Source organism: Camarhynchus parvulus, chromosome 7, assembly GCF_901933205.1.
Source record: "Camarhynchus parvulus chromosome 7, STF_HiC, whole genome shotgun sequence".
NCBI classification, from domain to species: domain Eukaryota; kingdom Metazoa; phylum Chordata; class Aves; order Passeriformes; family Thraupidae; genus Camarhynchus; species Camarhynchus parvulus.
The window spans coordinates 11,636,258-11,661,661 of NC_044577.1; the positions used below are offsets into that span (position 1 = coordinate 11,636,258).

The 25,404-nt window shown below is 42.9% G+C and overlaps 1 protein-coding gene and 4 non-coding genes across 5 annotated transcripts; all 5 read left to right on the top strand.

The window, feature by feature from the left end:
• The first annotated feature begins 563 nt into the window (after positions 1-563).
• Positions 564-24,341, top strand: NOP58 (NOP58 ribonucleoprotein). Its single transcript, XM_030952541.1, has 15 exons — positions 564-693; positions 2,835-2,911; positions 4,864-4,916; positions 7,038-7,162; positions 8,181-8,317; positions 9,486-9,550; positions 10,841-10,975; positions 11,855-12,000; positions 12,955-13,081; positions 13,725-13,888; positions 14,591-14,725; positions 15,656-15,717; positions 18,207-18,340; positions 23,206-23,327; positions 24,015-24,341. Exons 1-15 carry the CDS (start codon positions 649-651, stop codon positions 24,069-24,071), a joined length of 1,584 nt encoding a protein of 527 aa, XP_030808401.1. The 5' UTR covers positions 564-648; the 3' UTR covers positions 24,072-24,341.
• Positions 5,180-5,268, top strand: LOC115906051. The gene has a single exon (XR_004060903.1). It is a non-coding gene; the product is annotated as a small nucleolar RNA SNORD70 (small nucleolar RNA).
• On the top strand, positions 10,137-10,224 carry LOC115906052. The gene has a single exon (XR_004060904.1). It is a non-coding gene; the product is annotated as a small nucleolar RNA SNORD70 (small nucleolar RNA).
• Positions 12,098-12,181, top strand: LOC115906049. The gene has a single exon (XR_004060901.1). It is a non-coding gene; the product is annotated as a small nucleolar RNA SNORD11B (small nucleolar RNA).
• On the top strand, positions 13,249-13,334 carry LOC115906048. Its single transcript, XR_004060900.1, has one exon. It is a non-coding gene; the product is annotated as a small nucleolar RNA SNORD11 (small nucleolar RNA).
• Positions 24,342-25,404: the final 1,063 nt, after the last annotated feature.

Genomic DNA, 25,404 nt, shown 5'->3' on the forward strand with positions numbered 1-25,404 from the left:
GGAAACAGGCAGCGTTCTAACGCGTGCTTTATGTGAGCACAATGTGGTGCTTGCCTGGCGGCGAAGCCAAGCTTTTAAACACACACAATCGCACTCTGTCAACAATTGTTTACGTAAATAAACTGCTTTCGGTGCGATGATCTGCAGGTCAGGCCGTGGGAGCAAGAGTGGAGCGGGCAGAGAACGCAACCCGGCGTGTGCGGAAGGCCGGGAGCGCCGCCTGCACCCCGGCACCGCCGCCGCTCCGGCTCGGAGTCGCCGAGGGAGCCACCCGCTCACACCGGCTTCGGGATCCGTTCGGGAAACAAAATCGCCAGCACGACCACCCGCGTCCTATCTACGGTGGCCGACCCTGCCGCCAACTGCGGCACCCGGGGAAGTGAGGGCAGCTCGGGCGAGGTGCCACAGGGGCACCCCGGCAGCTCCCGCATCTTTGTGGGTCAGGAGGCTCGAACCCGCGGCGGGGGCGCGGGCGGGGCCCCGCCACGTGGCTCTCGGGCGGAAGGCGGCCCCGCCGTTTCCGCTCCCCGCGCGGGCTCGCTTCCGCTGCCGCCGCCGTTTCCTGTTCCGGTTCCGCTGCGCGGCGCGCGCGTGCTTGAGCGCGGTCCGGTGCGGCGGCGCACGTGGCGCCCCCCGCCCGCCGCAGCGATGCTGGTGCTGTTCGAGACCGCCGCCGGCTACGCCATCTTCAAGGTGAGCCGCGGGCTGCGGCTCGGCGCGCGCTGCCTCTCGCTCGGCGGGTCGCGGCGCGGGTCGCGGCCGCCGACCTGTGGCGGGGTGGAAGGGAGGGCGAAGGGGAGCGCGTTGGGCCTATGGTGGGAATTATGGGGAAACACGGGCGGGGGTGAGAGAGAGGGAGGGAGGGTCCCCGCATCCCGTGCGGCCCCTCAGGGGGGAGCAGGGCCGGGGGTGGGAGCAGAGGGGCCGCGTTGTGAGCGAGGCCCCGGGGAAGGGGCTGCCGGAGGAGGCTGAGGGTGCACGGCGGGCAGAAGCGGAGCTCCTCGGTGCCTGCCGAGCGTCACCTCTGGCCCTCGCTTCCTCCCCTCTGCCGGCCCGGATTTTATAGGAAGTTTTGCTCTCGTGGCCGTGCCCCTTTCGGCCTGTGCTGGGGACACCCCGAGTTGGAGCGCTGACCCCTTTCTGTTCCTGGCTGTGCCCTCGCTGTTCCCGCAGAGCCCCGCGGGTGCGGGAGGGGGCGGTGGGAGGCGCCCCCGGGGCCGCTGCCCGGGCCGTGCCTGGAAGCGGGATTCGCGGGAGCGGTGCAGGATTCGCGGGAACGGTGCGGGTCCCCGCAGGATTCTCGTGTCCCGACACCGCTCTCCCAGAGGAACAAGCAGCCACCTTCCCAGGGCTTTGCCAGCCTCCTGACCGGGTGGCTCCGGGCTGCAGCTCCCTGGGGCTTTGAGCAAGCCTAAACTAGAGTTGCTGCAGCGTCGTGCTCCTTTCTAGCTTTTCTCTTGCCCGAGTGTTGCTTCATATACAGTTTTACTAGCTTGGTCATAAGTTTGATCATGATATCCTTATTTTTTCCCCTCCAACTTAGTCTTGGAGTTTAAGTTGCATGAACATGAGTGCAGTTGAGAAGAGAGGAAGGCTCTGGTTTCCTTTGCCTTTGCCTGCAGCAGAATTGCACCCTTGCTGCTCTGTGGAGCACGGTATTTCCTTCCTCTGCCCTGAAACCTTTTCTCCTCATTGGGGTGAAGCCATGCAGTTCAGGAAATATTTTAATATAAATTTTAATATTTTAATTTCTGAAGGTAGGTTAGGCATGAAGCAAAGGTAGGAGGAAGAACATACAGAGAGAACTGCAGGGAGGTATCTGCAGAGGTGCTGCAGTGTTTGCTGCAGCTGTCAGCAGTTATCCATAGGCGTGTATCCATTTTTATACACTAACAGTCTTGATTTTAGCAGTTTCTATGTCTTTCATTTTCTCTATGTGCCCGTGTCTGTTTATGGAGGCTGAAAAGAGTTGCTCCAATGTTTTGCTGTGCCTCGCAGTCATGTGGGATGTTAATTGCTAGGTTTCTTTGCTCAGCTACTAATTGAGTTTAAAAAAAGACAACCTCCTTCAACCAGAGTTAAAAAATCTTCCAGGGAGCAAAATTCATGATACTGGGAGTGATTTCTGCACTGGGTTAAATTGCAATTGCATTGCATTTGCGTTGTGGGGACAAAACCACAAGGAGTGAGATGTAAAGAACACAGTGTTGTAAAGATTTTGATTATTCTCCTGAGCCATTTTCTGTGAATTTGCCATGCACTCTGCATTTTGTGAAATGCTTACAGGCTCCAAGAGCGTAAGTGTTAATCTTGTGCTGCTTAAAAGCTGAGGGGGTTCCCTGTGTACAGAGATGGGATTGAGCCATTGCTGCCTCTTAGGTAATTGTTGGTGTGGTTGATGACCAAGCTGTGGTGACTGACTGTTCTTTACAGGGATGTTTTCTTTTTTGTTTGGGTTAGCTCTGGTTAATGAAAATCACTTGGGGGATCACTGTTTTCTGTTAGATTTCCCAGATGTCTTATTTTTCCAAAGCAGTGGTAAATTTGGGTTTGGGTCACTGTGGTTATAAGTGAGCGAGTCTTGTAGAGGAGGTGGAGCAAGCCCAGTTTTGATAAAGAAGAAGAGGGTTTTGCTTTAAAAAATGTTGCACTATTGTCTATTAGTAGGGTAAAGCTGCTGGGTGAGAATGGTGAAACAGAGATCACTGAAGATGAGTTTGTTGACTCAATCATGTTAACTACTGTAGAGTGGTTGGATGCACTGTTAATGTTTCAGGTCTCCTGTGCTGAAGAACTAAATATAGTTGTGTGCTGTGTTTTTTTTTTTCCTGCAGGTTCTGAATGAGAAAAAGCTTCAAGAAGTTGATAGTCTGTGGAAAGAATTTGAAACTCCTGAAAAAGCAAACAAAATGTAAGCAGCTTTGTGTGGGGATAGAAAATAAGAAAATAAAGATAGTATAAAAAGTAATCTTACCCCTAAGGAGTTGCAGCTGGGCCAATTAGCAAAGATTAGGAACAGGCCTGACTTTACCAGGCCACAGCTGTAAGCAATGAGAAGAAGAGTGCTATAAAAGAGTGGGGTGGCTGGTTGAGAAGGGGACTGGAGTCAGGTGGCTGCTTTGTGAAGAAGAAAGAGTCAGTGCTCCGAGGAGCTGCCCATGAAAAAACACCAAGAAGGTGTGAAACTTCTGTGATGAGGAGACAGCAGTATGGAACCCCTGCAATGAGATGACAACAGGTGATAGTGTGGCTTGTGGAAGGACGTGGCTGCCTGTAGTTACGCACAGCTGAGGTTCAGAATGAAGTACTGATTTTTGGCTTTCAGTATTGTAAAAGCTGTGAGCAATGATAATGTGAAATTAGATATTCTGAGATGCTTACAATGGAATATCAAAGTGAAAGAAATGCTTTACAGTGTAATTTAGTAGAAGTCGTTACCCTGTGTCACCAAAGCAAAAAAATTGAACAATATTTTAAGGTGATGTGGATGCTTTGACAAGGACATCCAAGCTTGTAATGCTGGAAGTGTCAGTGAAATGACAGGCTTTTGTGCTCACAGGAAATTCTTTTGGTAAAAACAAAGCTTAATCCAGGTGAAACTACGTAAATCACTGAATTGGGAGCTAGTGTTGTTGCACAGGGATTGCAGTGTCCACTAATCAAGCTGACCTTTCTAGCAAATTGCCCTAAAGCTGGGGACAATGGTGAGTTCTTTCCAAGTCTGTCTAGTGGTTTTATTGGAAGATTTCTAACCAGCTTTGATTATAATGGATGCATCTGAGCCAGCTGTGCATTTCATATTTATCCTGCTCTGTAGCAGTACTTAGAGCAGAGGCCAGAATATCCCACATCTGTCTGTCTGTAATGTGGTTAATCTTGTCCTGGAAACATCATCTTGGGCACTTGTTATACAGGATGTGGCTCTTAATGGGATCTCTACTCTGATAAAAATAATTCCTCTTTTGCCTTTTTGAAAAGGCATCAGTGTAAGCCTGAAGCTTTTGTTGGGATCTGCAAATGCTTAACTCAAGTATTCAGCTGTATCTGTGACCTTGCTTCCTTTGCTGATACTTGACTCACAACCAGCAGTGGTTAATCAGAGCTGGATTAGTTAAATGCCTGTCCCTGACAAGGAATTTACTGGATTGAGAGAGCTTCTTAAGTGTAACTATATATCAACACCACGGGCTGTGTGAGGGATAGAGGGAAGCTGTGCCTGAGGATCTGACACAGGGTGGTTAAACACTCTTCAGATGATTCTTGGCTCTGGTCAGCACTTAGGGCTTTAAAGAAATTTTTGTTGTTTGTCTTAAACTCAGCTCAGAACTTGTATTCTAACATGTAATTACAGGGGAGGACTTGAGGATTCATGGGCAATGAATCAGTTCAAATTTAAAGTCTTTGAAGATGTATTTGGTTGAAAAGCATGTTAAATCTGAGCTGTGCAGGCTCTGCATTCCACAGAGGCAGAACATTTCCTTTTGAAGATGAGTGGAAAGATGCTATCATCAGTCAGTCAGGGTGCAGTGTTGAAATTTAAATGGATGATGTCTGTCTTTAAATATGAACTACAAAGCAAAAAGGGGGAGGTTAGGTTTTCTGGTGATATTGGTCCAAGAAATACCAAATCAAAATTCCTTTTTTTTTCCTCTTTATGTAATGATTGTGGGACCCAGCTGAAGCGTCACACTAGACTCGGTTGGCCAGTTTAGTGCTCTCAGTCCTCTTTTAAGGGTCTGCATATTGATCTTTGCTCTCTTGAAGCCATAGGGAAAAGAGAGGAGCAGAGGCAGAAAATGATAAAATGGTTCTAGCATGTGGTTTATGTACACTTGTTTACACACTTCTATTTTATTTCTTTAGAGTAAAGCTGAAACACTTTGAAAAATTTCAAGACACAACAGAAGCACTTGCTGGTGAGTTAACACTATTATTACAAAAAAATCAAATCTCTATCATGCATTAGTTCACTCATTACTTGCCTGTGTCCATGCTCTTTTTCTTTTCTTAACTTTTAAATTACAGCTTTTTAAAAGTGAGCTGGTTTTGATGGTTATGAGGTCACCTATCCAGTCTATAGTGCAGTAAAGATGTCATAAATCGTAGTTTTTTCCTTCAGTGCATATTTTTAAGCAGTTTACAAATGAGCACTGTGTAAGTTGTGACTGATACATGTAGCCTGTCTGTTGTCAATGATGGATTCTTGTTGAAGCTGAGTATCACTGATTTGAGTCAACAATTCGTCACTACCACTGAGACAACAGACAGGTATTAGAGAACATTCGTTACTAGAACCACCTGGGTTTTATGGATACATGTTGTGCCTGTTTCAGCCTAAGATAGATCTGCGTTCTCCTCATATTCAGGAGTTTAAGCAAAATGGAAAGCCTTATATTCAATATTTTTTAAGAATTCTGCACGTAAATGCTTGATGTGTGGCCTGGTTTGAACAGAAATGGTAGGAATTCTAGGCAATAATTCAGAAATGGTGTGAGATTTACTGCTGAATGTGCTGTATGACTTAAGTAGGTGAATGTTCCAGGTCACATTTATAATTAAAGATCAGTTCTTCATATTCTGATGCAGTAGGGGTAGCTTATAAAGGAAGCAAAGAAACAAGAATGGAGACACAACCATCAAACATGAGATGCAAGTAAAAGAGCTGAGATTGAAGCTGTTGTATGTTCCTCTCTGTGGCATATTTTTTTGGATTATGTTGCTTTTGCATAGGATTGGATTCAGCTCATGTATTGTTAGGCTGATTAAAAAACCCTCAAAAGTATCCAACACCTTCTACTACTTTGCTTGAAGTTGACTTACCTGTGAAATGGAGATGTTCAGACTACTTATGGCTCATTCATTTTGAAGGCAGGACTATGTATGTGGCTGTTTGTAGGGGGATAGAAAATAAGAAAATAAAGACAGTGTAGAAAGTAATCTTGCCCCTAAGGAGTTGCAGCTAGGACAATTAGCAAAGAATTGGGAACAGGCCTGACTGGAACAGGCCACAGCTGTAAGCAATGAGAAGAAGAGTGCTATAAAAGAGTGGGGTGGCTGGTTGAGAAGGGAACTGGAGTCAGGTGGCAGCTTTGTGAAGAAGAAAGAGTCAGTGCTCTGAGGAGATGCCCATGAGAAAACACCAAGAAGGTGTGAAACTTTTGTGATGAGGAGACAACAGTATGGAACCTCTGCAATGAGATGACAACAACTGTTTCAAGGGCTTAGGTGCTATTGGCCAGCTTGCAGGGTAGAAAATTATCTACATTGCAGAAGGGTTGAGAGGAAGCTCAGCACAGCACTTTGATTTTACTTTTACACGTCATTGGATTCTGGAAACCAAAAATCACTAGCTGCTGTTACTGTGGTGGAGATGTATCAGTCCCAGAAGTTCAGTGGGGCACAGAGCTGACCCTCAGAGTTGTATAATTGCCTGCTTAAAATATATTGTGTGGGATTGTAAAGCTTTTACAGATCTATTAATATTTAAGAATTAAGAACATCCTTTAAGGATTCTCCTGTCTGCATGCTGTATTAAAAGGATCTGTCTGACTGTCCAGTTTGGCATGATTCCTGGGGCTTTAGATAGTACATTATCATCACCAGAGAATGCAAATAAGCCATTACTCAATTTAGGCTATCATGGTTGCTGCCTAAGGGACCTGGCAAATGGTTGGTTAATTAAATTATGCACAAAATATTCCCATCTAACTTTGCTGTTGGAAATGTTAAACATGTATCTACAGCATATGGCATGCTGTTTGTAGAGATCCTTAAACAAAGTTGGCAAAAATAGAACTGAAAACATATGGAGCAAGGAGAGGCAACTAGGAGAAAGGTTTTTCATTTAGGCCTTCAGAGGAGGATGTGTATAATTTTCTTCTATTTTGATTTTTAGCTATTGCATGGTGAAGTAGTATTGCCACTCAGACAAGAGCTGCTGCGGACAGTTAAAATAAATACATGAAGTTAGGAGTAATTTTTTTACAGGTTTTAGAAGGGGAAAGAAACAACATCTTTGGTCTTTTTGTTTTATGCAGCATCCACAGCTCTTGTAGAAGGCAAGCTCAGCAAGAACTTGAAGAAGATTCTCAAGAAGATAGTGGCAAAAGATGCCCACGAGCAGTTGGCTGTGGCAGATGCCAAACTTGGAGGTGTCATAAAGGTGATAACTGATTTTGCTGTTTTTTCTTTTGTCTCATGCTACTGAAATGCTACAGTCAGATTCCAGAGATTTTGCAGTTGCTAGCAATGGATCATGCTGCCAGTGCTGTATTTGCAGCATAGAGGATAGTTAATCCTAGTATGGGTACAGGGAAGATGTTGTCTTGAGAACACAGGTGACTGATGTGGTAAGAATGCACTGAGGTATTCAGGTTTGCTTGATTTCTCTCTTAAATATTGGTTAGAAAGCCAGCACGTAGAAAAATTAATTTTCTAATTATCCAATCCAGAAAAATAGTGGAGGGAGGAGCCAACCAAAAAACCTAAGCCAGGCAGACACATATTCCTCACTAACAGATGCAGCAATAGTAGGGTGATGATTTATTGTCTTTCTGGGAGTGGACATTTGTTGTGCATTCCTCAGTGTGCAGGCAGCTGTGCACACCTCTTGGTCTTTGCCTGCCCAGAGGAAGAAGGAGGTTCAGTGAAAGTGGATTGCTTTTTCCAGTGTCTCCTAGGTGTCAGATACCAGTTTCTCATCTCATGTCCAATTGCTCCCTGTTCCACTGAACTTTGTTCTGACAACCTCCTCGTGCTGTCTTAGGAGACTGTGTAGGCTGCAAAATGAGGGCTTAACGTTAAAGTGAATAATAGCAAGGACATGAACCAATTGTTCACTCTTGTTCTCTGTAAAAGACACAAAGCCCCTAACTCTCTACCTCTGAATTTTCTTTCTGTGACCAAACTGTTTCTAGTAAACTTCAAAATCTTGAATCTTAAGTTGAATGTTCTACATAGCAGATAGAGCATTAATTATAAATCTGCTCTTCAAAGTGGAATATTAACTGTGTGGGGAACTGGGGGTGTCACTACCTTGAACATCAAAAATGGATGAAACTTGTGTGATCACAGGATTGCAGTGGGAAAGCCAGTTAAAATGATGTAAGGCTGCTGGAAGAAGGACTTCAGAGGAATGTTGTGTTGTGCCTGACTTTGGACCATTGATTTCCACCCTGCAGGAGAAGCTGAATTTGAGTTGTATACACAGCCCAATGGTTACAGAGCTGATGAGAGGAATTCGCTCACAGATCGAAGGGCTCATTACAGGCCTTCCTTCTCGAGAGATGGCAGCAATGTGCCTGGGTCTGGCACACAGGTGAGTTCCTACAGCAACTCTGTTTCATCCTGTCTGCCCCACTCCTGTGTCCCTGCCTGTGCTGTGCTGCTTGAAGTGTTTCTGAGTATGTGGCATGGTCTCATACTCTGTAAGTCAAGATACTTCTGTATCTGAAATCTTGTTTTACAAAGGAAGGGTTTTCAGTTTGCACCCACCCTTTAGGGAAAGGCTTCATCTTCACCCGAAATGGAAGCTGGTAGCTTTCCTTTTCATGTTATATACTTCAGGATATACTTCTTCACTGTCTTTGGAGCAGTCAAGGGAATCATTTAAAGCTCCATTGCCGCTAAGAGACAAGGTGGAGACCACAATTCGATGATTTCTGCTAGGATAAATACCCATATAATAGATAATGCAAATATTAAATGCAGGGTTGTTCTTGCTGCTATTTAGATTTACTGGAGCAGTAGTTAAATACCAAGTTGTTGGATCACCATGGGATCAAGCATCCATTAGCGAGTAACTTTTTAATCCTTATTCTGACAAGAGCTTGTCCTGTCACAAGCCATTGGCAAGTTAGAGAAATGCTTTGCTGTAGCCAATTCCTTAAAAGTGTGTTTGCTTAGAAAATGGGCATTAATATTGAAAAAGGACTTTTAAGATGCAATTCCTCATTGATAGCAAGTGTCTTTCACTGTAGCTTACAGAGAAATTGTTAACATAACATTAAAGGCAGATGGTAATGGGCTTTCTCAGACAGTAAGAATCTGTTCCAGGAAGTTTCTTTTGTTGCTTCACATTAGTGTTGCTGGTATTTGCTTCTAGGGAGGTGCAGTTTTGTGGATTGCTTCCAGCTGCTGCCCAACTGGAAATGCTGTTGACAAAGACATTTTGCGGATAACCATGCAGAAAAACCAAAAGCCAATTAATTCCTGCCACAGCACTCATGTTCAGTCTGCAGCAGGTGGTGCAAATAACCTTCACTTTCACCCTGGTCATAGGGTGTGGGAGGGACTGGTGTCAGGGCTGTTGTGAAGCCTGTGTCAGTGTGGCTTCTGGCCCCAGCTGAGAGCAGTCAGTGGCACAGAACTGAACTTGGTTTCAATGAACCTGTGGACAACTGTATTAGTGTTAAAAAGAAACAGGTGGGGCATATTCTGTAACAGGATGTCAGGATGCTGATGAAACTGTATTTGTGTCTCCTCAGCCTTTCCCGATACAAGCTGAAATTCAGCCCAGACAAAGTAGATACCATGATTATCCAGGCAATTTGTAAGTATATTTAGAGCTTAAATTATTAATGGATTTGGCTCAGGATAGCTGACTTCTTTACATTGGCTAAAGAAAAGTATTGCTGTCAATTTCCTCCTAGGATGTCTTAGTAAATTAGGCACTGATGTTCATCTAGGCATAAAGTGTGTTTTCTCAATAGGGCTTTCCACAAGCAGGAACATTTTTAGGGCAGTACAATAAACTGGCGTGCACTTTTCCTTAGCATAGAAATCAGCTGAACTACAGGCAGTGTTAGTTCAGTCCTCTAAGGGCTTTCCTTCCCCACATGCCTCCCTTCTGAGTGGTGCTGTGAGAATGGGCCCCACAGGATAGCATTTTCTGAGCCATCATTTAGGTGGTGTCTTGCATAGAGGGCAATGTAGAAATGGACTCCTACGTTAGGTGTGTAAATCACACTGCCATGTGTAATGCTGCATTTTGTCCCCTGCTTTCTAAATGGAAAACCGACTGAAGTTGTTAAAGCAGCTAGGAAAGTCCATTCCTCATTTTTACTTGAAAGACACATCATAATCTGCATGCTTGCTGTGAAGCAGTGGTGAGGAATCCTGTTTGGAATATTAATTCCCAGACTGTTGCCAATGATGAAACGTAGTTAAACTGAAATTAATGATGTAATTCAGTTCCTTCGTCACTACCACTGAGACAACAGATGGGAATGTTGGTATTGCATTAGCAGGAAATATTTTAGCCTCGGGGCTCTCTAGCAATGTATACTGTAGGTGCTCTACTCTAATAAACTATAAATCTGATTATTTGTCATATCTAGTAAATGGTGAGCCCGTTGGCTTTGTATTTGGTATATTTATATTATAACAGCAACTAAAAGGCTTGCTCTTTTAAATCAAGTAATGGAATACCAGATCAGTTAGTTACCAGTAAAACACTTTTTCCTCAAATTTAATTGGATGCCTAGATTTTACATCAACCTTGTGTGTAGCACTTTGGCTGACTAAGAGGAAGGAGAACTGGCTGCTGTGCTCTTTCTAGGGGAATGTGCTTTGCAGCTGTTAGGGAGTTTGTCCAAGATGGTCCCAGTGATAAAACTTTGAGGCCACACTTACAGGAATTCCAACATTTCTATAGTATTGTGCTGGTATTACACAGTTCTCTGGAAGTAAAGACTTTTAAGTATACTGCAGTTTGGTTTATTCCAATATTTATAGAGTGAAATGCTTCAGGTAATCTCCCTCTACACTATTGGTTGGTTTGAGAGTACCACATTGTTAGTTTGCCCCTTTAGAAAAAGAACTCCATCCTTCTTTCCTTTAGCACTTCTTGATGACTTGGACAAAGAGCTGAATAACTACATCATGCGCTGCCGGGAGTGGTATGGCTGGCACTTCCCTGAGCTGGGCAAAATCATCACAGATAACCTGACCTACTGCAAATGCGTGCGCAAAGTCGGTGAGTAGCGAGGGCATGGCAGTGGGCACCATGTGAGTGAGTGGCACTGGTGTGACACCCACTCTGCTCATCCAGCTGCCATCACCCTGAGCAGTGCTGCCTTCAGCAGCAGGGTAGATGGGGCCAGCAGGAAAAGAGGGTATGTTTGCGTCTGGATCTTGGTGCAATTTGCCATTTGGAAACTTAAGTGAAAGGCAATGCCACATCACCAACCAGTCCTTCATGGACCACCAGCACATCTTAGAATCACAATCAGCAGACCAGTTTGGAAATTAGCTCCTAAAAAACTTGCGTAAAGATAAGTGTTGCCTGTCTCTGGATGTTCTTGAAGAGAGCAGCTAGTAGAATTAGTTGTAAGAGCAGGAAGCATGACTGCTATATTTTGGACACTTGCCTCACCTCTTGGGCTCATGTGCTTTTTATTGATTTATTTTTTGTTTGGTTGGTTTTTTGTAATAATGAAGCTTGCAGTTCCAGAGAGAGACCTGTGGTTTATAGGAGCTTTTTCCCCCCTAGCTGTAGAAACAATTAAATAGATTTGGTTAGTGGTAAGTGACTGCTTCCTGGAATTCTATTCTTCACATATTGTCACTGAAAATTTTGCAGCAACCAGCTACTGAAAAGGTGAAGTATGCAGTATGGACTTCCTGGTTTGTTTTGGTTTTTTTTTCTAGTTTCAATTTGAATATTTCCAACCATTCCTAGTTGGTATAAGCACAAAGTCAGAACACTGACATACATTTTAGGAATTTGAAATAGTGTGATGGCAGACTTGACTCACTGTGTTTATTTTGGCCTTTTATCTTCATCTGTTTCTGTGCTTTTTTTGCTAGTTCATCTCGCCCCCAGCACAAATATGCTTTCATCTGTCCCCCACAGGAGACAGAAGCAATTTTGCTTCCTCTGATGTTTCTGACATCCTACCAGAGGAGATTGAGGAGGATGTGAAGGCTGCCGCTGAGATTTCAATGGGGACAGAAGTATCAGAAGAAGACATAAACAACATAATCCATCTCTGTGATCAGGTATGTACACATGAATGGATAGCAGTAGGACTCTGTTTCAGCTCAGAAGAGCCACTTCTGCCAAGGAGAGCTTTTCCCAGGGCAGTGCTAACTCTTGTGATGGCAGTGATGATTCCTATATTGTTGCTTTCCTGATGTTCAGACATGAGGGTGCACAGTCACTACCTCATCTGAGCCATCTCAGGCTGTTGATGCCTGCACAAGGCCTTCTGAAAGTGGCAGTCTTACTTTTGGGAGGAATTTTTTCTATCATTGTACTTTCAAGAATTTGAGGTAATAGCATTGTATCACCTCTTTTTAATCTGTCACTGTGGAAGCTAGGTGATAAACCCTGGATTAAAAATGGACCACTGAAGCCCCAAAAGAATTAGGATTTCTACCCTGCTCTCTTCCGGGCCGTGTGTGAGCAAACACCCTCTGACTTCAGTTGTGTCAGTTGGATCCCTTTGTGATCCAGGAATGGCAGGGTTAGGAGTTCCTGTTCTTGGTCTAGACCAGGCTGCTTTTTTATGTGCATTCTAATTGTGTTTGTTTGTATGAAACAAGTAAAGAGCACGTATCCCATTTCAAGAGAATGGTGGCAAAGATTTATGTGAAAACTGAATACTCCAGAGTTTTGTCCTAAAGAAAATAAGTATACTTGCTAAGTATTTTTGTTCTGCTTCTCTGTCTTTGGCATGTTATCAGCTCTTTTATCAGGAGTTTTGCTGAGAAAATAAGTTGCATAAGGGAATAAGCAGAACAGATCCAATATACTTTGTGGATGTAGCTCTGCTCTGGCAGTATGCCCTATATAAAGTTTCCCATAACTCTGGCTCTTGGCTGTTTGCATTTTGCAATTTGTTAGTCTCCTACAGTGGAATTCTCAGCACTTCCTTGTGTCAGTATATTTATCTCTTTCTGTTTTTTGGTCAGCTGATACTGACTCCTGTAACCAAACTCTGTCTGTGCCAGGTGATTGAAATCTCTGAGTATCGGACCCAGCTCTATGACTACCTGAAGAACAGAATGATGGCCATTGCTCCCAATCTCACTGTCATGGTGGGAGAACTAGTGGGAGCAAGGCTCATTGCTCATGCAGGTGGGTTACTGTGATCAACATGAATGAATCCTAGGTGACCTCCTCAGAGGTTTTCTTTGAGGAGCTGGTCAGCTAACAGCATTATGTAAGGCCTGGTGCACATATCGTGGTAAATAGGGCGAAGGCAGCACTTCAGGAATCTTGAGAATACCAGCATGAGCTTGGTAGTAGTCTGTGATGACAAAGTTCTCAGTTGGCCTGAATTCTTTTTGGAATATGAGGGCAACTTCAGTCACTACCTCTTCTGAGACACTTACTGAGCCTCCTGCTGGTAGTTCAGTCACTTCCGAGGTATAAAACCAGCACCAGGCATTTATAGTCAGACTGGCTCAAGATAGCAGCCTTATTTCAGTTATCTGTGCTGCAGTTTTGTGATGAAATGTTCTTGCTGTCAGACTGTCAGGAGTAGGCATTATTCCAATGGAATATGTTTTATTGAGTCAGCCTTCTTTCCTGATGCTCAAATCAAACCAAGACAGTTGAGGCATGAAAGACTGAAATGGTTTACCTGTCCTTCAGGAAACAAGTGGGAAACAGCTTTTATGAAAACAGATGGATCTGAGCTTCTTACACTATTCAAAAGCAGGACTCTAGCCTAGCTGCTTCTCTGACAAATTACTCTTGCTGTGTCACCTCTTTCTAGGTTCCCTCCTGAATCTGGCAAAACATCCAGCTTCTACAGTTCAGTTGCTGGGTGCTGAGAAGGCACTCTTCAGAGCACTGAAGACTAAAAGGGACACACCTAAGTTTGGCCTTATCTATCATGCCTCCCTGGTGGGACAAAGCAATACCAAAAATAAAGGAAAGGTAATTTACATAGTTCTTTACTGGCTTGGCTTTTTCCAGGGCATTAATATCTTGAGCTTCACAGTGAGGCTTTTCCATGGCTTGCTTTACTGTATTGCTTTGTGATGACATGGAAAATACCACTGTCCTACAAATCTTTGAATATTGTTCGCTCCTGTTCAAAAAAAGGAATAGGATTGTCTGTTTGACATACCTGAGCAATAATAGGTGTATTCCAGATGAGTTAGGATGTAACAGTGGCTTTCTCAAGGGGAATATTACTATTTTCTTCTATGTGATAGTAAACTAAGGTGTTAAAGGCTTTAGTCTTGCTTGAAAATTGGACTCTTTTTGTACTAAAGGTATTAACAGCTTGGTCTTAATGCTTAGTCTTTCATTATGCAGGTGGATGAATGTGTGTTTGAATTTTGGAGAAAGTCTGGGGTGTAATTTCCAGCTAACCTGGTCTAAAGGTTGGGGTAGAGTAGGATATGTATAACTGACTTGCTGTCTCAGACATTTCCCTCTGTTTATCAAGGAAGCAAGGTGTTACATTAACAGTATTTCAGTGTTGAAAGTATGAGACACTAATTACTTTTTGGACTAAACACTGGTCGTAAATGGTTACTTTGTTCTTTTGAATGTGGGTATGGTTTCCAGATCAGAGTGAATCATTGCCTTCTGTTAAGTCCTAGCATTTAATATTATTTTTGGCTTTTCCAGATTTCTCGAATGCTGGCAGCAAAGACTGCCTTGACTATTCGTTACGATGCCCTTGGAGAGAACACCAGTGCTGAAATGGGAGCTGAGAACAGACTAAAAGTAGAGACAAGGCTGAGGCTTTTGGAAGAGAGAGGGGTAAGTCTTACAGAGAGCTGCATGAAGCTGTCATTCTTGTTCAGGGTATGATTTCCTGACACTGCTTTTTGACTCTTCTCTCAGTAGCATGTCACTCCTTACCCTGTAGTTTCTCCCAACTTTGGCTGGAGTGGCCCGGTGTGTAAGTTGGCTGCAGGCATTTATGTATCAGCTGTTCTTCTTTACAGGGTGTCTTTATTTGCTTTATACTGAAAAATCTTGATAGTGATGAAGATTAATAAGATCATTCCCTCCATCTCTATGAATTGCAAGGATTAATTACTTCATAGTTTCTTTCTCTTTACCTTAGGAGTATTTGTTTCAATATTTTTTCCACCCTGGTTCCTGGAATCTGGGCAGAATCTGGTGATGCTTAGTCTTAATGAGCTTTCTCTGTAGCTAAAGCAAGATGTTATTCTGCAAATTGCTGCGTTGCCCTCCTACCACCTGATGCGTATCCTGGCTCTCCACGCCTGCTGCTCCATGTTGCCATCAACACAGGGTGCTGGGAGTACATAGGGACCCTTTCCTCTTTTAGCTGGCTGCTGCATGGGATCTTGTGAATGACAGCTGGGTTCAGCCTTCCAAGCTAGACCTGATGCCAGTGCTCTAGTACTGGCATTACTAGAGCAGAAATTAAAAACCCAGAAAAACCTGCCACTGTTGTATGTTTGATCCAGTATTAGATATACCTTACTTGAATTGGGCCCTTGAAGAGCAGCATTAGGAAGGCCATTCTCACTTCAGCCTTCCTCACCTCAGTTTCACTCCCTGTCACTACTCTACACTCAGGTGTAGAGCTAATGCCAGTACACAAGAGCTTGACCCATAACACATGTCTGTCTTTCCATTTCAAGAGCTGAATAACTTGTGTTGTGAATTCTTTTCCTTATGAGTAATTTGTTTTTCCTATCTATATTTTTCTTGTAGATAAGAAGAATTAGTGGCACTGGAAAAGCCTTGGCCAAGGCAGACAAGTATCAAAACAAGAGGTGAATAGTTTTTCCTTTCAGCTTGCTGGGTAAAAATAACTCTCTGTGGTTTTATTTCTGAAAAGCTTTTTGGTTGTGGGCTGGGTTGCCCTAAGATCCAGAAAACATTTTCTATGCTATTTAAACATTGCTAATAAGTTCTGTTGCTAGTAAGAATTTCCTTTTCCCCAGATTTTCTAATAGTAAATTACTGTCATCATCAGATAGCAAGTACTTTAGGTACTTTAGGTGCTACCAGCAGCACCCCAAAAAGCAGGGTCTTAATATATAGCAGGTTTATTTATTACAATTCCAAATGAAATAAATTGGAGAAAATCAGAGTATGAATTAATTTCTTTGCCATGGAAGCTGTCCTAGAGACCTACTTAACCGTCTTATTCTTAAAAAAGGAAAAAAAACTAGACACCACTTGCTCTGAGCAAAGCTTCATCTCCTTATTTAAGTTGTGTATGTAATAAAGTAACCTGTCTTAAGCAATAAATAAGGTGTTCATATACTCTGGACGCTGTTAGAACAGTTTCTGGTGCCCAAAGTGACTCTGTTAATTGCAACTGGGGCAGCTGAACATCTGAGGATTTGAACAAGGTATTATTAGTCTGTGCTGTGACATCTGGGTTTATTGCTTAATTTGGTTGCAGGCTTCTTGCTTAGCTTGCCCTGCTTATTTTGCTGAGCTTTTGGTGTAGAGAGGGCAAGAGCTCAGCAAAACCAGGTTGTAGTGCTCATTCTGTGAGGAAAAATTAGCACTGTTGCACCCATCTGCAGCCCCCAAACATCTTTCTGGAGTCTAGCTGTGACTTCTATTTCCATATGCCAGGCATTTCCAAGTGTAGTGACGGCTGTGATTTCTGGAGCAGCTTTTGCAGACAGTGTCAGTCAGTAAATGAAGCATCAGGGTGTGTCAGGAGGCAGGAGCTGAGAAAGGAGGTTGTTAAAGAGACAACATAGATGCTGGGGTTTGACCTCTGGAAATGAGGAATCATGAACTCCTGCCAGGACATGTTTCTGCTGTTAGACATGCTTTGCAAACATGTCTAGGCTTGGGGAGAATCTGAAGATAATTCCTGGCTGTTTGGCATAGTCTGGCTACCTAAAAGGGAAACTAACTCGGTACTTGTCAAATTGTCCTTGTAGTACAAAAATGGCAGTACTGCTGCATGGGCATGTTAGGCTAAAATAGTGTTTTAAGGAGATGGGCAAGAATCTTAGTCTTGTATGGAATTATGGATTTTGTATGAATTAGCTAAATTCAAGTAATGTATCAGAAGTTAAATGCAAGTTAATTTTTAGAGATGAGATTCAAGTGAAATATTTCTGTATGCTGTCCAAAAAATGCAAGAGATGCTATATTGTCTTATTTATGGTTTTGGGGTTTTGGTTTGGTTTTGGTTTTAATTAGCAGTATTATGACAATGACAAGGAAGCCATTGAGCACTCACTTGGGTTTATCTGAAGCAGAGTCCACCTTTTGCAAAAGGCTGCATAATCAATTTCTTTACCAATATGCAGTGTTAATACCCATAAAAATAATTTCCCATGTTTAGAGGATGAGTTGATGGTACTGTCTGCTGGCATTACCACATGCTTCTCAGCCCAGTCACTCAGCTTCAGTTGCTTTTATAACCTGTGCAAGGTGTCTTCTTCAGATTCCTATTTTAGAAAAGTTCAGGTGTCCATTATGTGCCTGGGGATGAAATATTTTAGACTTAGTGTTTTAAAACTTCTCCTTTCTTCAGTAGGAATGCTGTTCTGAATAAGAAAAGAACTTCTTCATTGCTGTTTGATGATTCAGTTACCCCTTACAAGTTCCAATTAAAGAGCACTGGATTTCAGCATGGCTGGTTCTGTACAGCCTGTAGAGGAGTGTGGAGCTGAACAAATGAGCATGCACTAACTGAGAAGAGGCAGTTTCAGACACTGATATTTGAATGTCCCATAAATTCAGTGATACAGGTGCTACAGCAATGAGCCATAATGTTACCCTGCCTTGTGAATTTGCCCTCTCAGTGTAATGGTGAAGAGGCAGTGTAGAAAAAGAAGTAAAGCTACTTCTAATGCTTTGTGTGTGTGTGTGTCTATTATTACCCCTAGGGTACAGTTATGGGGTAATACACCAAATACAATGCAATACTACTCTAAGTGATGGGGAGCTGTGTGCTTGTGACCGTATGGCTATGCTGGATAGGCTTTCAGCAGCAGAGAAATCAATGTAATGGGTCATTCAAGTGCCCTGTAGAGCCTTGAACAGGTATAAAGCAGGACAGATCAGACTGTTGTACTTTGTGGAGTATCTCTTTCGTAGTCATGATTACTGATAAAGGCCCTGTGTATTGGAGGGAGGGCCTCACTACCTGTGGATGCTCTGTTAGCTGAGCAGCATTGATTTTCAAATATTCTTGGTAGGTTGTGTTGGAAAGTTTATGTTCAACTGCAGGGCCTTCCCTGAAGGTTTGCTCTTCTTAATGCATAAACTTTTTTCTTCATTACAGTGAAGTAAAGGTGTTTGACCCCTCTGGTGACTCAACGCTTCCTGTTGTTTCCAAGAAGCGCAAAATTCAGGAGGTGGATGAACAAGACACAGAGGTTTCAGTGAAAGCAAAGAAGTTCAAAGCAGAGATGAAAGGTTGGTTGTTGTGCTTGTGCTGCTGCCATGTCGCTGTTTGCATCCTGCAGTTGGGCTTAGCAGTTACAGCCAGCCACAGTACCTGGGTATTCTCCTTGAGGATGGCAGTGTATTTAAAAAAGTGACTGGCACCAGACAGCAGTCAATTTACAAGCAGTTGTAAATGTATAAGAACATTGAAAAACAAAACTCTACTCGTATTCTTGCAGAATTTCTTGCTCAGCAGGTTTGTGTTTAGTATCTTGAAGACAGAAAAGCTGCTCTCTGTAAAACCAGAACTTGCCCTATTTTCTTTCAAGAATACTATTTTATTCTGTGTAGAAGTGTTTTCTGGCATCTCCCAACATATAAAAAGGTCAGAATTTGACTTGAAATGACACTTGGAAATTTCCATCTGAATTTACGTAATACATGAACAATTGTTATTCTCTGGGGAGCTAAAACTGAACTATGTCCACAGTTATTCTTTCTCTGATAAGTTACTGTGTGAAGAATGTTTTGCAGTCACAGCTCAAAATCTATCTAGTTTAACATTATGGTTCATTTTAAGAAACATTCTGTTCTCACCAGTGTGTAACTTGGGAGGGGAAAAAATGGGGAAAAAGGAGATGACTTAAAGTCACTTCTTTGAGATCCAGAGCCAGATATGGACACAAACTACTCATCTTTTGCCAATTACCTGTGCCTGCAGCAAGTGAGGCTGTCAGAGCCCTTTCTGCTTTCTCTGCTGCTCCCTTCTAGGGGATCAGAGTGCAGATGTGCTGGTTCAGTGCCTCTTCATGCTCAGGTGATGGCAGGTGTGATCATTCCAGACACCACTTAGTCCATGGTGTCTGTACATGGAGGGAGCAACTTGCAGGAATCTAAACACAGCTGAGAAGTAAAGTTACACTGGGAGAAAGGAGAATCCTTTGTGCTGTAAAGCTGAGATCTGTGCTCCACCTTGTTCTCTTATACTTGACATAATGAGAAAAGGACACGAGTACTTTGGAGGCTTGAACTTTGCCCATTTGCTTTTGGAGAATGTGGGTGTTCTCCCAGCTACTGATTTTGAACCAACTTCCCTTACTATAGCCAGAATTGTTCCCTTGGGCTTCCCTTGCACTATCAAAGCAAGTGTTGACATCTCACAGGCAGTGAAATATTACATTGCCTTCCAGCCTGCTCTTTTGTAGTTTGAGGAGGATATTTCAGTTCATAGTTCTATTATTCAATGGTTGGTGCTTTTATACACAAACCTGCTTGTGTTTGCTTCATTTACTTTATTTCCGGATTTGGGGACTGGGTGGAGCTTAGCAGATATCCTGGAGCTGGAGGTAGTGTCCAGAATACTTGTGGACTACTGAAATCTGTGCTGTTTGGCTGCTTGTCTTTCAAATTTCCCCACACCTGAAGTACAGGCTTCAGATGTATTGTTTTTCTTCCTTAAAAGGATGGGTCATTCTTCAAATGTATGGTTAATAGCTCCTACTTTTTCCCAGTTCTTTCTGTCAACTGGGTAATTTTATTTGACTACCTGGGCATTAGTGCTAACTATGCCAGTTGTTTCAGGCTATAGAATAAATGTTTCCAGAGAGTTTGTTTATCTTATGTCACTTCTATGCAGAATTAATCCCTTTAGCCTGTCCTCTTGTGCCCTTGAAAATAGCATTGCCGCATGTTTGCAAATTATATTTGAGCACCCAGCATGGGTACATGGATTTCCCTGACACCTGCTAGGCAGAGCATAGCCTTGCTGTTTTGCAGCATGATTTCTCTGATTGCAGAGTGTGCTAGTGGGGGCTTGGTGGTCCTAGAAGGTTGAGGAGTTCAGCAAGTCACACAATACACAGAAGGGTGCAGAGGATGTTCCAGCATTAAGATTTATTTTGCACATCCACTTGAATATGCATGTGAGCCTTTAATGTCTCCTGTTCTTGGCTCTGTTGCTTTTTGCTGCAGTGCTTTATTCAGCTTTTGCCTGGTCAGAGATAACGCATCCAGACAATGTGTTGTGAAAGAAGTCTCTGCCTCCTCCTTCCCCATGCTGTTTGTGCAGCTGCATAAAAAATGGGGGTGGTGGGAAAAGTAGTCCCAGAAAAAAAGGCATTCTTTAGCCAGAAATTTTTGTTGGGCTTGTATTACAAGAGGAAGGTAAAAGACAGGAAAGAGTGGGAAGCTGTCACAGAAAAGTTTTGGTCAAACCGTTGCTTTTAATATCTGTTGTAAAGAGGGACAGTATTTTGCATTATGCCAGCCTGAAGTGTAAATGTTACTGCAAGATGACATGTGTGGTGTTTTCTCTCTCCCTGTTTCAGGTGCATGAATGGCAGTGGTTTGGGTGGGAACTGGCAGGGGTCGAGGTGTGACTTCAAAACACATTCACCTTTCATACCTGTCAGGAAACCAGGTGGAAGGATTAGTGCCTGAAACAAGTTATAATCCACTTCAGGAGCTCTCTGTTAAAACCTGTTTTCATGTTGGTGAAGGGAAATAGGACAGGTGTTTTTGTGACTGTGGTCTCTGAAGTTGGATGTGGCCAAACAGAATGCATTCCACCAGCAGGGCTAGCCAGTGTCTTCAGGGAAGCCTTCAGCTTGCATTCAGCATCAGGATATGTAGTAGCAGTTAGTGACTTGGGAAGGTATCTCTTGAAAAGAGAAATATCTTCAGTTAACGGTGTTAATGGAGTGAACCCTGCAAGATACAAAAGCAACAGCTTGCCAGGGTGTTCTTTTCTGATAGGCAGTGTGACTTCATTCTGTACACTCTGTGGAGCATTGTCTGGAGGAGGGAGGGTACACCAGGACATCAGGCCTGTGTGTAAAAGCTTAGACAAAAATGGTGGGAAATGGTGAGTGGAACTACTACAGGTGATGTCCAGCACTCCCAGGGCCATCAGTCAAACTGCTCCTCAGGCTGCTGCTTTCTGTGCCTGAGTCAAAGCTATTGGTTTCCTTGTCAGCTGCTGTGTATCACAAAGAAACCCCCACTGGCCTTGACTGACTTGGCAGTATTGCACCTAGAGGGAAAAGACCAGCACCCCTGGAGCCTTTATCCTCATTCTGGCTAGGTACAAATATGTGAGGTCTTGTGTTGAGCTTTGCTAGAAGGCAGCAGCTGAAATCTTCAGAGAGGCTCTGCTGCTTGCTGTGAGAAGTGACAGTGCCTGTGAGCGCCCAGTGCATCATCTGCACTGTAAATTGTGACAGGTTCCACTGCCTGCTGTGTCAGACTTGATGATATCTAGGGTAATAACAAGAAATTATTTTTCAAGGTTATCACCCAACATTTTTCTTGGAAATGCATATCTTACCAATCCAACTGAGTAAAAACATGTGGCATAGCAAAATACAATGTGCATGCTCCTGTTATACAATGTGGCTTTAATATAGTTAATGCTTATTTTTCAGCTACTTTTACTTTCCCCATGTCATACATAGGGAGGTGTGGACACTTATTTTTATACCTGCTTTCAATGCCTTATGCTTGCACACTGTTCTCTGTGAATTTTGTGCCACAATCCACTCAAAGTTATATTTACCAGGTTTTTTATCTAGAATCTTTTGCTGTTTTTTTTCTGGTATGTTTTTTAATGTCAGAAAATTGCATGTGTTGGCTGCATTCTTCTGTAGACTTGTCTAGAAATTTTTTACCCTGAAGCCAACTTTTTTTGTCTGAAGCTAATGTTAGAGGCAGAGTTTGAAGTGTTATTTTTGACTCATATAATCCCTCTTCTGGCTTGAGGAACTAAACTTGTGACAATGTACAATCAAGACGTTAGGAGGTTATGTGGTTTGGGTCTTTTTTTGTAATTGAACTCCTTCTTTTGTAAGTGGTGAGTGAATGTTCTTGAAAATGAAATTGATTCTTTCCTGGGAGACATATGGTGAGAAAATGACGTCTTGAGTCAAACCTCCAGTAGCAGAGATACATACCACAAACACCTCTGGTTTCAGCCTCAATTTTGTAGCTACTGAAGGACAGTGGTTGCTACATTCAGAACTTAGTCATGAGTACTGTGTGAAACTTAGTATCCAGCACTGACTCAGCTGTGCAAATAAATTTAACTTGGGTATGCTCCAGTAACAGCCTGGCTGCTGCATAGGCTGTCAGCTTGGTAATGATTTTTGCTTGGTATCTTTACCTCAAGATTCCTAAGACTGTGAGATGTATTCTAGGAAGTGAGTGGTAAATCACAGTTCCATTACCACTGTGATTAGATAGGGCAGCTGTTGATGAATTGTTCTGAAAAGTAGCTCTAAGGTCATTAGTAAATCTTTCCCTGATTGACATTCCTCTCAGCTTATATAAATAATGTTATAAATAATACCTGTCATCCAGGATAGGAAAGTGTTTCTGCATTAAATGCTTGAAGTTGCATTGAGATCTTTGTGTTTGCCAATCTAAACAGTAAAGAAAACTGGTCTGCTTCTTAACAAATTTCCAACATCAAGATGGAGAAATCGGTTGTGACCAAGCTACTGCTGGCTAAGTGTATTTCTAAGGGGGGATTTAGAGTCCTTTTGCTGCTCCTGTGTTGCTGGTAAAAATACTTGCCAAACTGTGGACAGTCACTTTTCTGATGGAGTACTTGAAAGTGATTTGGCAGACAAATTAAAACATGCAAGCTTGTTTCAAACTCTGGGAGCAGCATATGGGAATAGCATGATGTGAATTCACCAGGAGCTGGGAATAGTGCTGTCTGAACACTGCCACTGTCTGAAATAGTTGTATATTTTGGTTATAGCGGGGAGTTGTTCTGCAGGTAAGTTAACACAGACAGTAAATAGGAGTCATTGCATCCTCTGATGTCTCGTAGCTTTTCCTTTTGCACTCTTAATAACTGACAACCTGCCTTTCCTTTTGTCCTTTCTGTGCTACAGAAGGGACAGCTGTAGAAGATGGTGAACCTGTCAAAAAGAAGAAAAAGAAAAAGGATAAGGAAAAGCAAGCTGAAGAAGAGGTGGTAATGAGTGAGGAACTCCCCACCAGCCCCATAACTGAGGTGAGGCACAATTGCACAGCTACCTGATTCTTGTTGGCAATGTTCTCTCCAAAACATAGAGTGTAGAGTGAGGGCTGGGGAGAAATTCTTATATGTATAGTCCATGGCATGCAAATAGTTTTGCTCTAGTAACTTTATTTTGTGATATCCACCACTGTTATGTCCAAGAAGATTTGCATTGCAGAATAAGATCTGGAAAGTTTGTGACTGCAATGCCTCCATTCCCCTCCTGTCCTCTGCCCACCCCCAGCTCTAGTCTTCCCCCTCTCTGCATCTTTTCTAGTGGGGAAGAGTGTCCCTTGGTGCCATTCCACAGGCATCTGTCTCCACTTTGGGACTTGCAGGGAGCAGAGGCTGTACCTGCTGATTTGATACCTTCTAGAACAGCAGAGCAGATGAGACCAAACGCAGCTTTTTGCTCCATTCTGAAGTCCTGTTCTTAACCCAGGGTTGAATTTTGTGCCCTTGGTGTGTGTCATTGCAGGGCTGAGGGCAGGGTTGAGCTGTAACAGCGTGGCACAGCCTCCCTGGCCCTGTGAGCAGCTGAGGGAGGACATGGCCTGGGCTGTGCTCTGCTGAGCATGGCAGCTGGGGTGATGCTTGGGCTCTGAGCCCTGTTGCCTAGCTACACGTGTTGCTTTGCTCTTCCACTATGCCTTGTTCATGGCAACATTTGTTTGTTTGCAGAATACAGAGAAAAAGAAGAAGAAAAAAAAGAAAATGAAAGATGAGGGTGAAGACTGATGTGGAACAGGGGAAAACACTGGCCCTTGGACAGCTGCTTTGGAGTAGCATTTATCTACATAATTTGTTTAGCCTCTTGCTGAAAACTAACTTCCCTGTGTTGCAAGAGGGCAAGGAGATGGGTTTGATAGCTGTCTTCTCCCTGGAACAGGATACCCTGGTGTCTCTGATAATTAGGAGGGTTACTAGTTTCTTTTGTTTAAAAGCTCACAATAGGTCCTCTTTTCACAACCAGTCTCCACTGATAAGGAATAAAAACATTTTTATGGAGATTTTATGCCTCTGTCTTTTAACTTGTTTGCTGTTTTCTCTAGCCATTATTAGGACTGTTTCTAAGATATATTGCTTTAAATGACTTGTCAGTTCTGAAGTTCTAAATTTGTAAATGTTCTATTGCAGTTTATTCTCTAAAGATTTCAAAGGTTGTTATATCCTTAAATTTTCCATAAAATGGATACAAATATCTGTGCATGATATCAAAAATGCTTTGAACAGTTGAGGTATGTTACCGAGTCTGCACTGTAGTTCTCTTCATAAAACCTTTTTTAAGCATCTTCCCAAAGTTTTGGATTTGCTGTGCTGCCTAACAAAATTCAGATGCGTGTTTTGAACAAATGTGAGGTAGCTTTCAAATTGCTTCATGGTGATTGTAGCAATTTCCCTCACTTGATTGAAAAACAAAACAAAGCAAGAACCAAACTAATCCTTGAAACTAGCAAACAAAAATCCAAGAAAAAAGCCCCCAAATCCCAGCCAAGCCAAACCCAAGGCAAAATTACTTCAGCTATCTGATAATGAAGCAGAAAAGACAAGTGTTTTATTAGTAGCAGAAATCAGCCATTTGCTAATTCTGCATTCTTGTGGGAATACAGATGCACTGAAGTAGCATCATGTGATCAAGACTCTAAACCTCTTGTTCAGGAAAATGAAACTTTTTTTTAAACTGTGCTTAGCACTCAATTTATTAATTGTTATGAAGGCTTTTTTTCCCCTCATGTGTAGAGATAGAGTATTACCTGAACAAAAATGAGTTTCTTCAGCTGAGTAACCTTTGGTAACTGCAGCCAGTATAGCTGGTGGTTTTTCTGGAATACTGGAGCTGCTTCCTGAGCAGCTCCTTGGTACTGAACTGCTCATGGCCTGGAAGAGCAAGTGGATCCCTGAGGAGATTGGTAACAGGTTACTAATGCACTGTTCCACCAGTATCAAGAATATGAACTGCCTTTTCCCCCCCTTAGGAGGGTTGCAGTGAGTTTAACTGCTGTAATTGCGATTGCCTGGGTATACTGAGACATTCCAGTTTATCTGCTTTTTGCTAGACAAGTAAAATGAA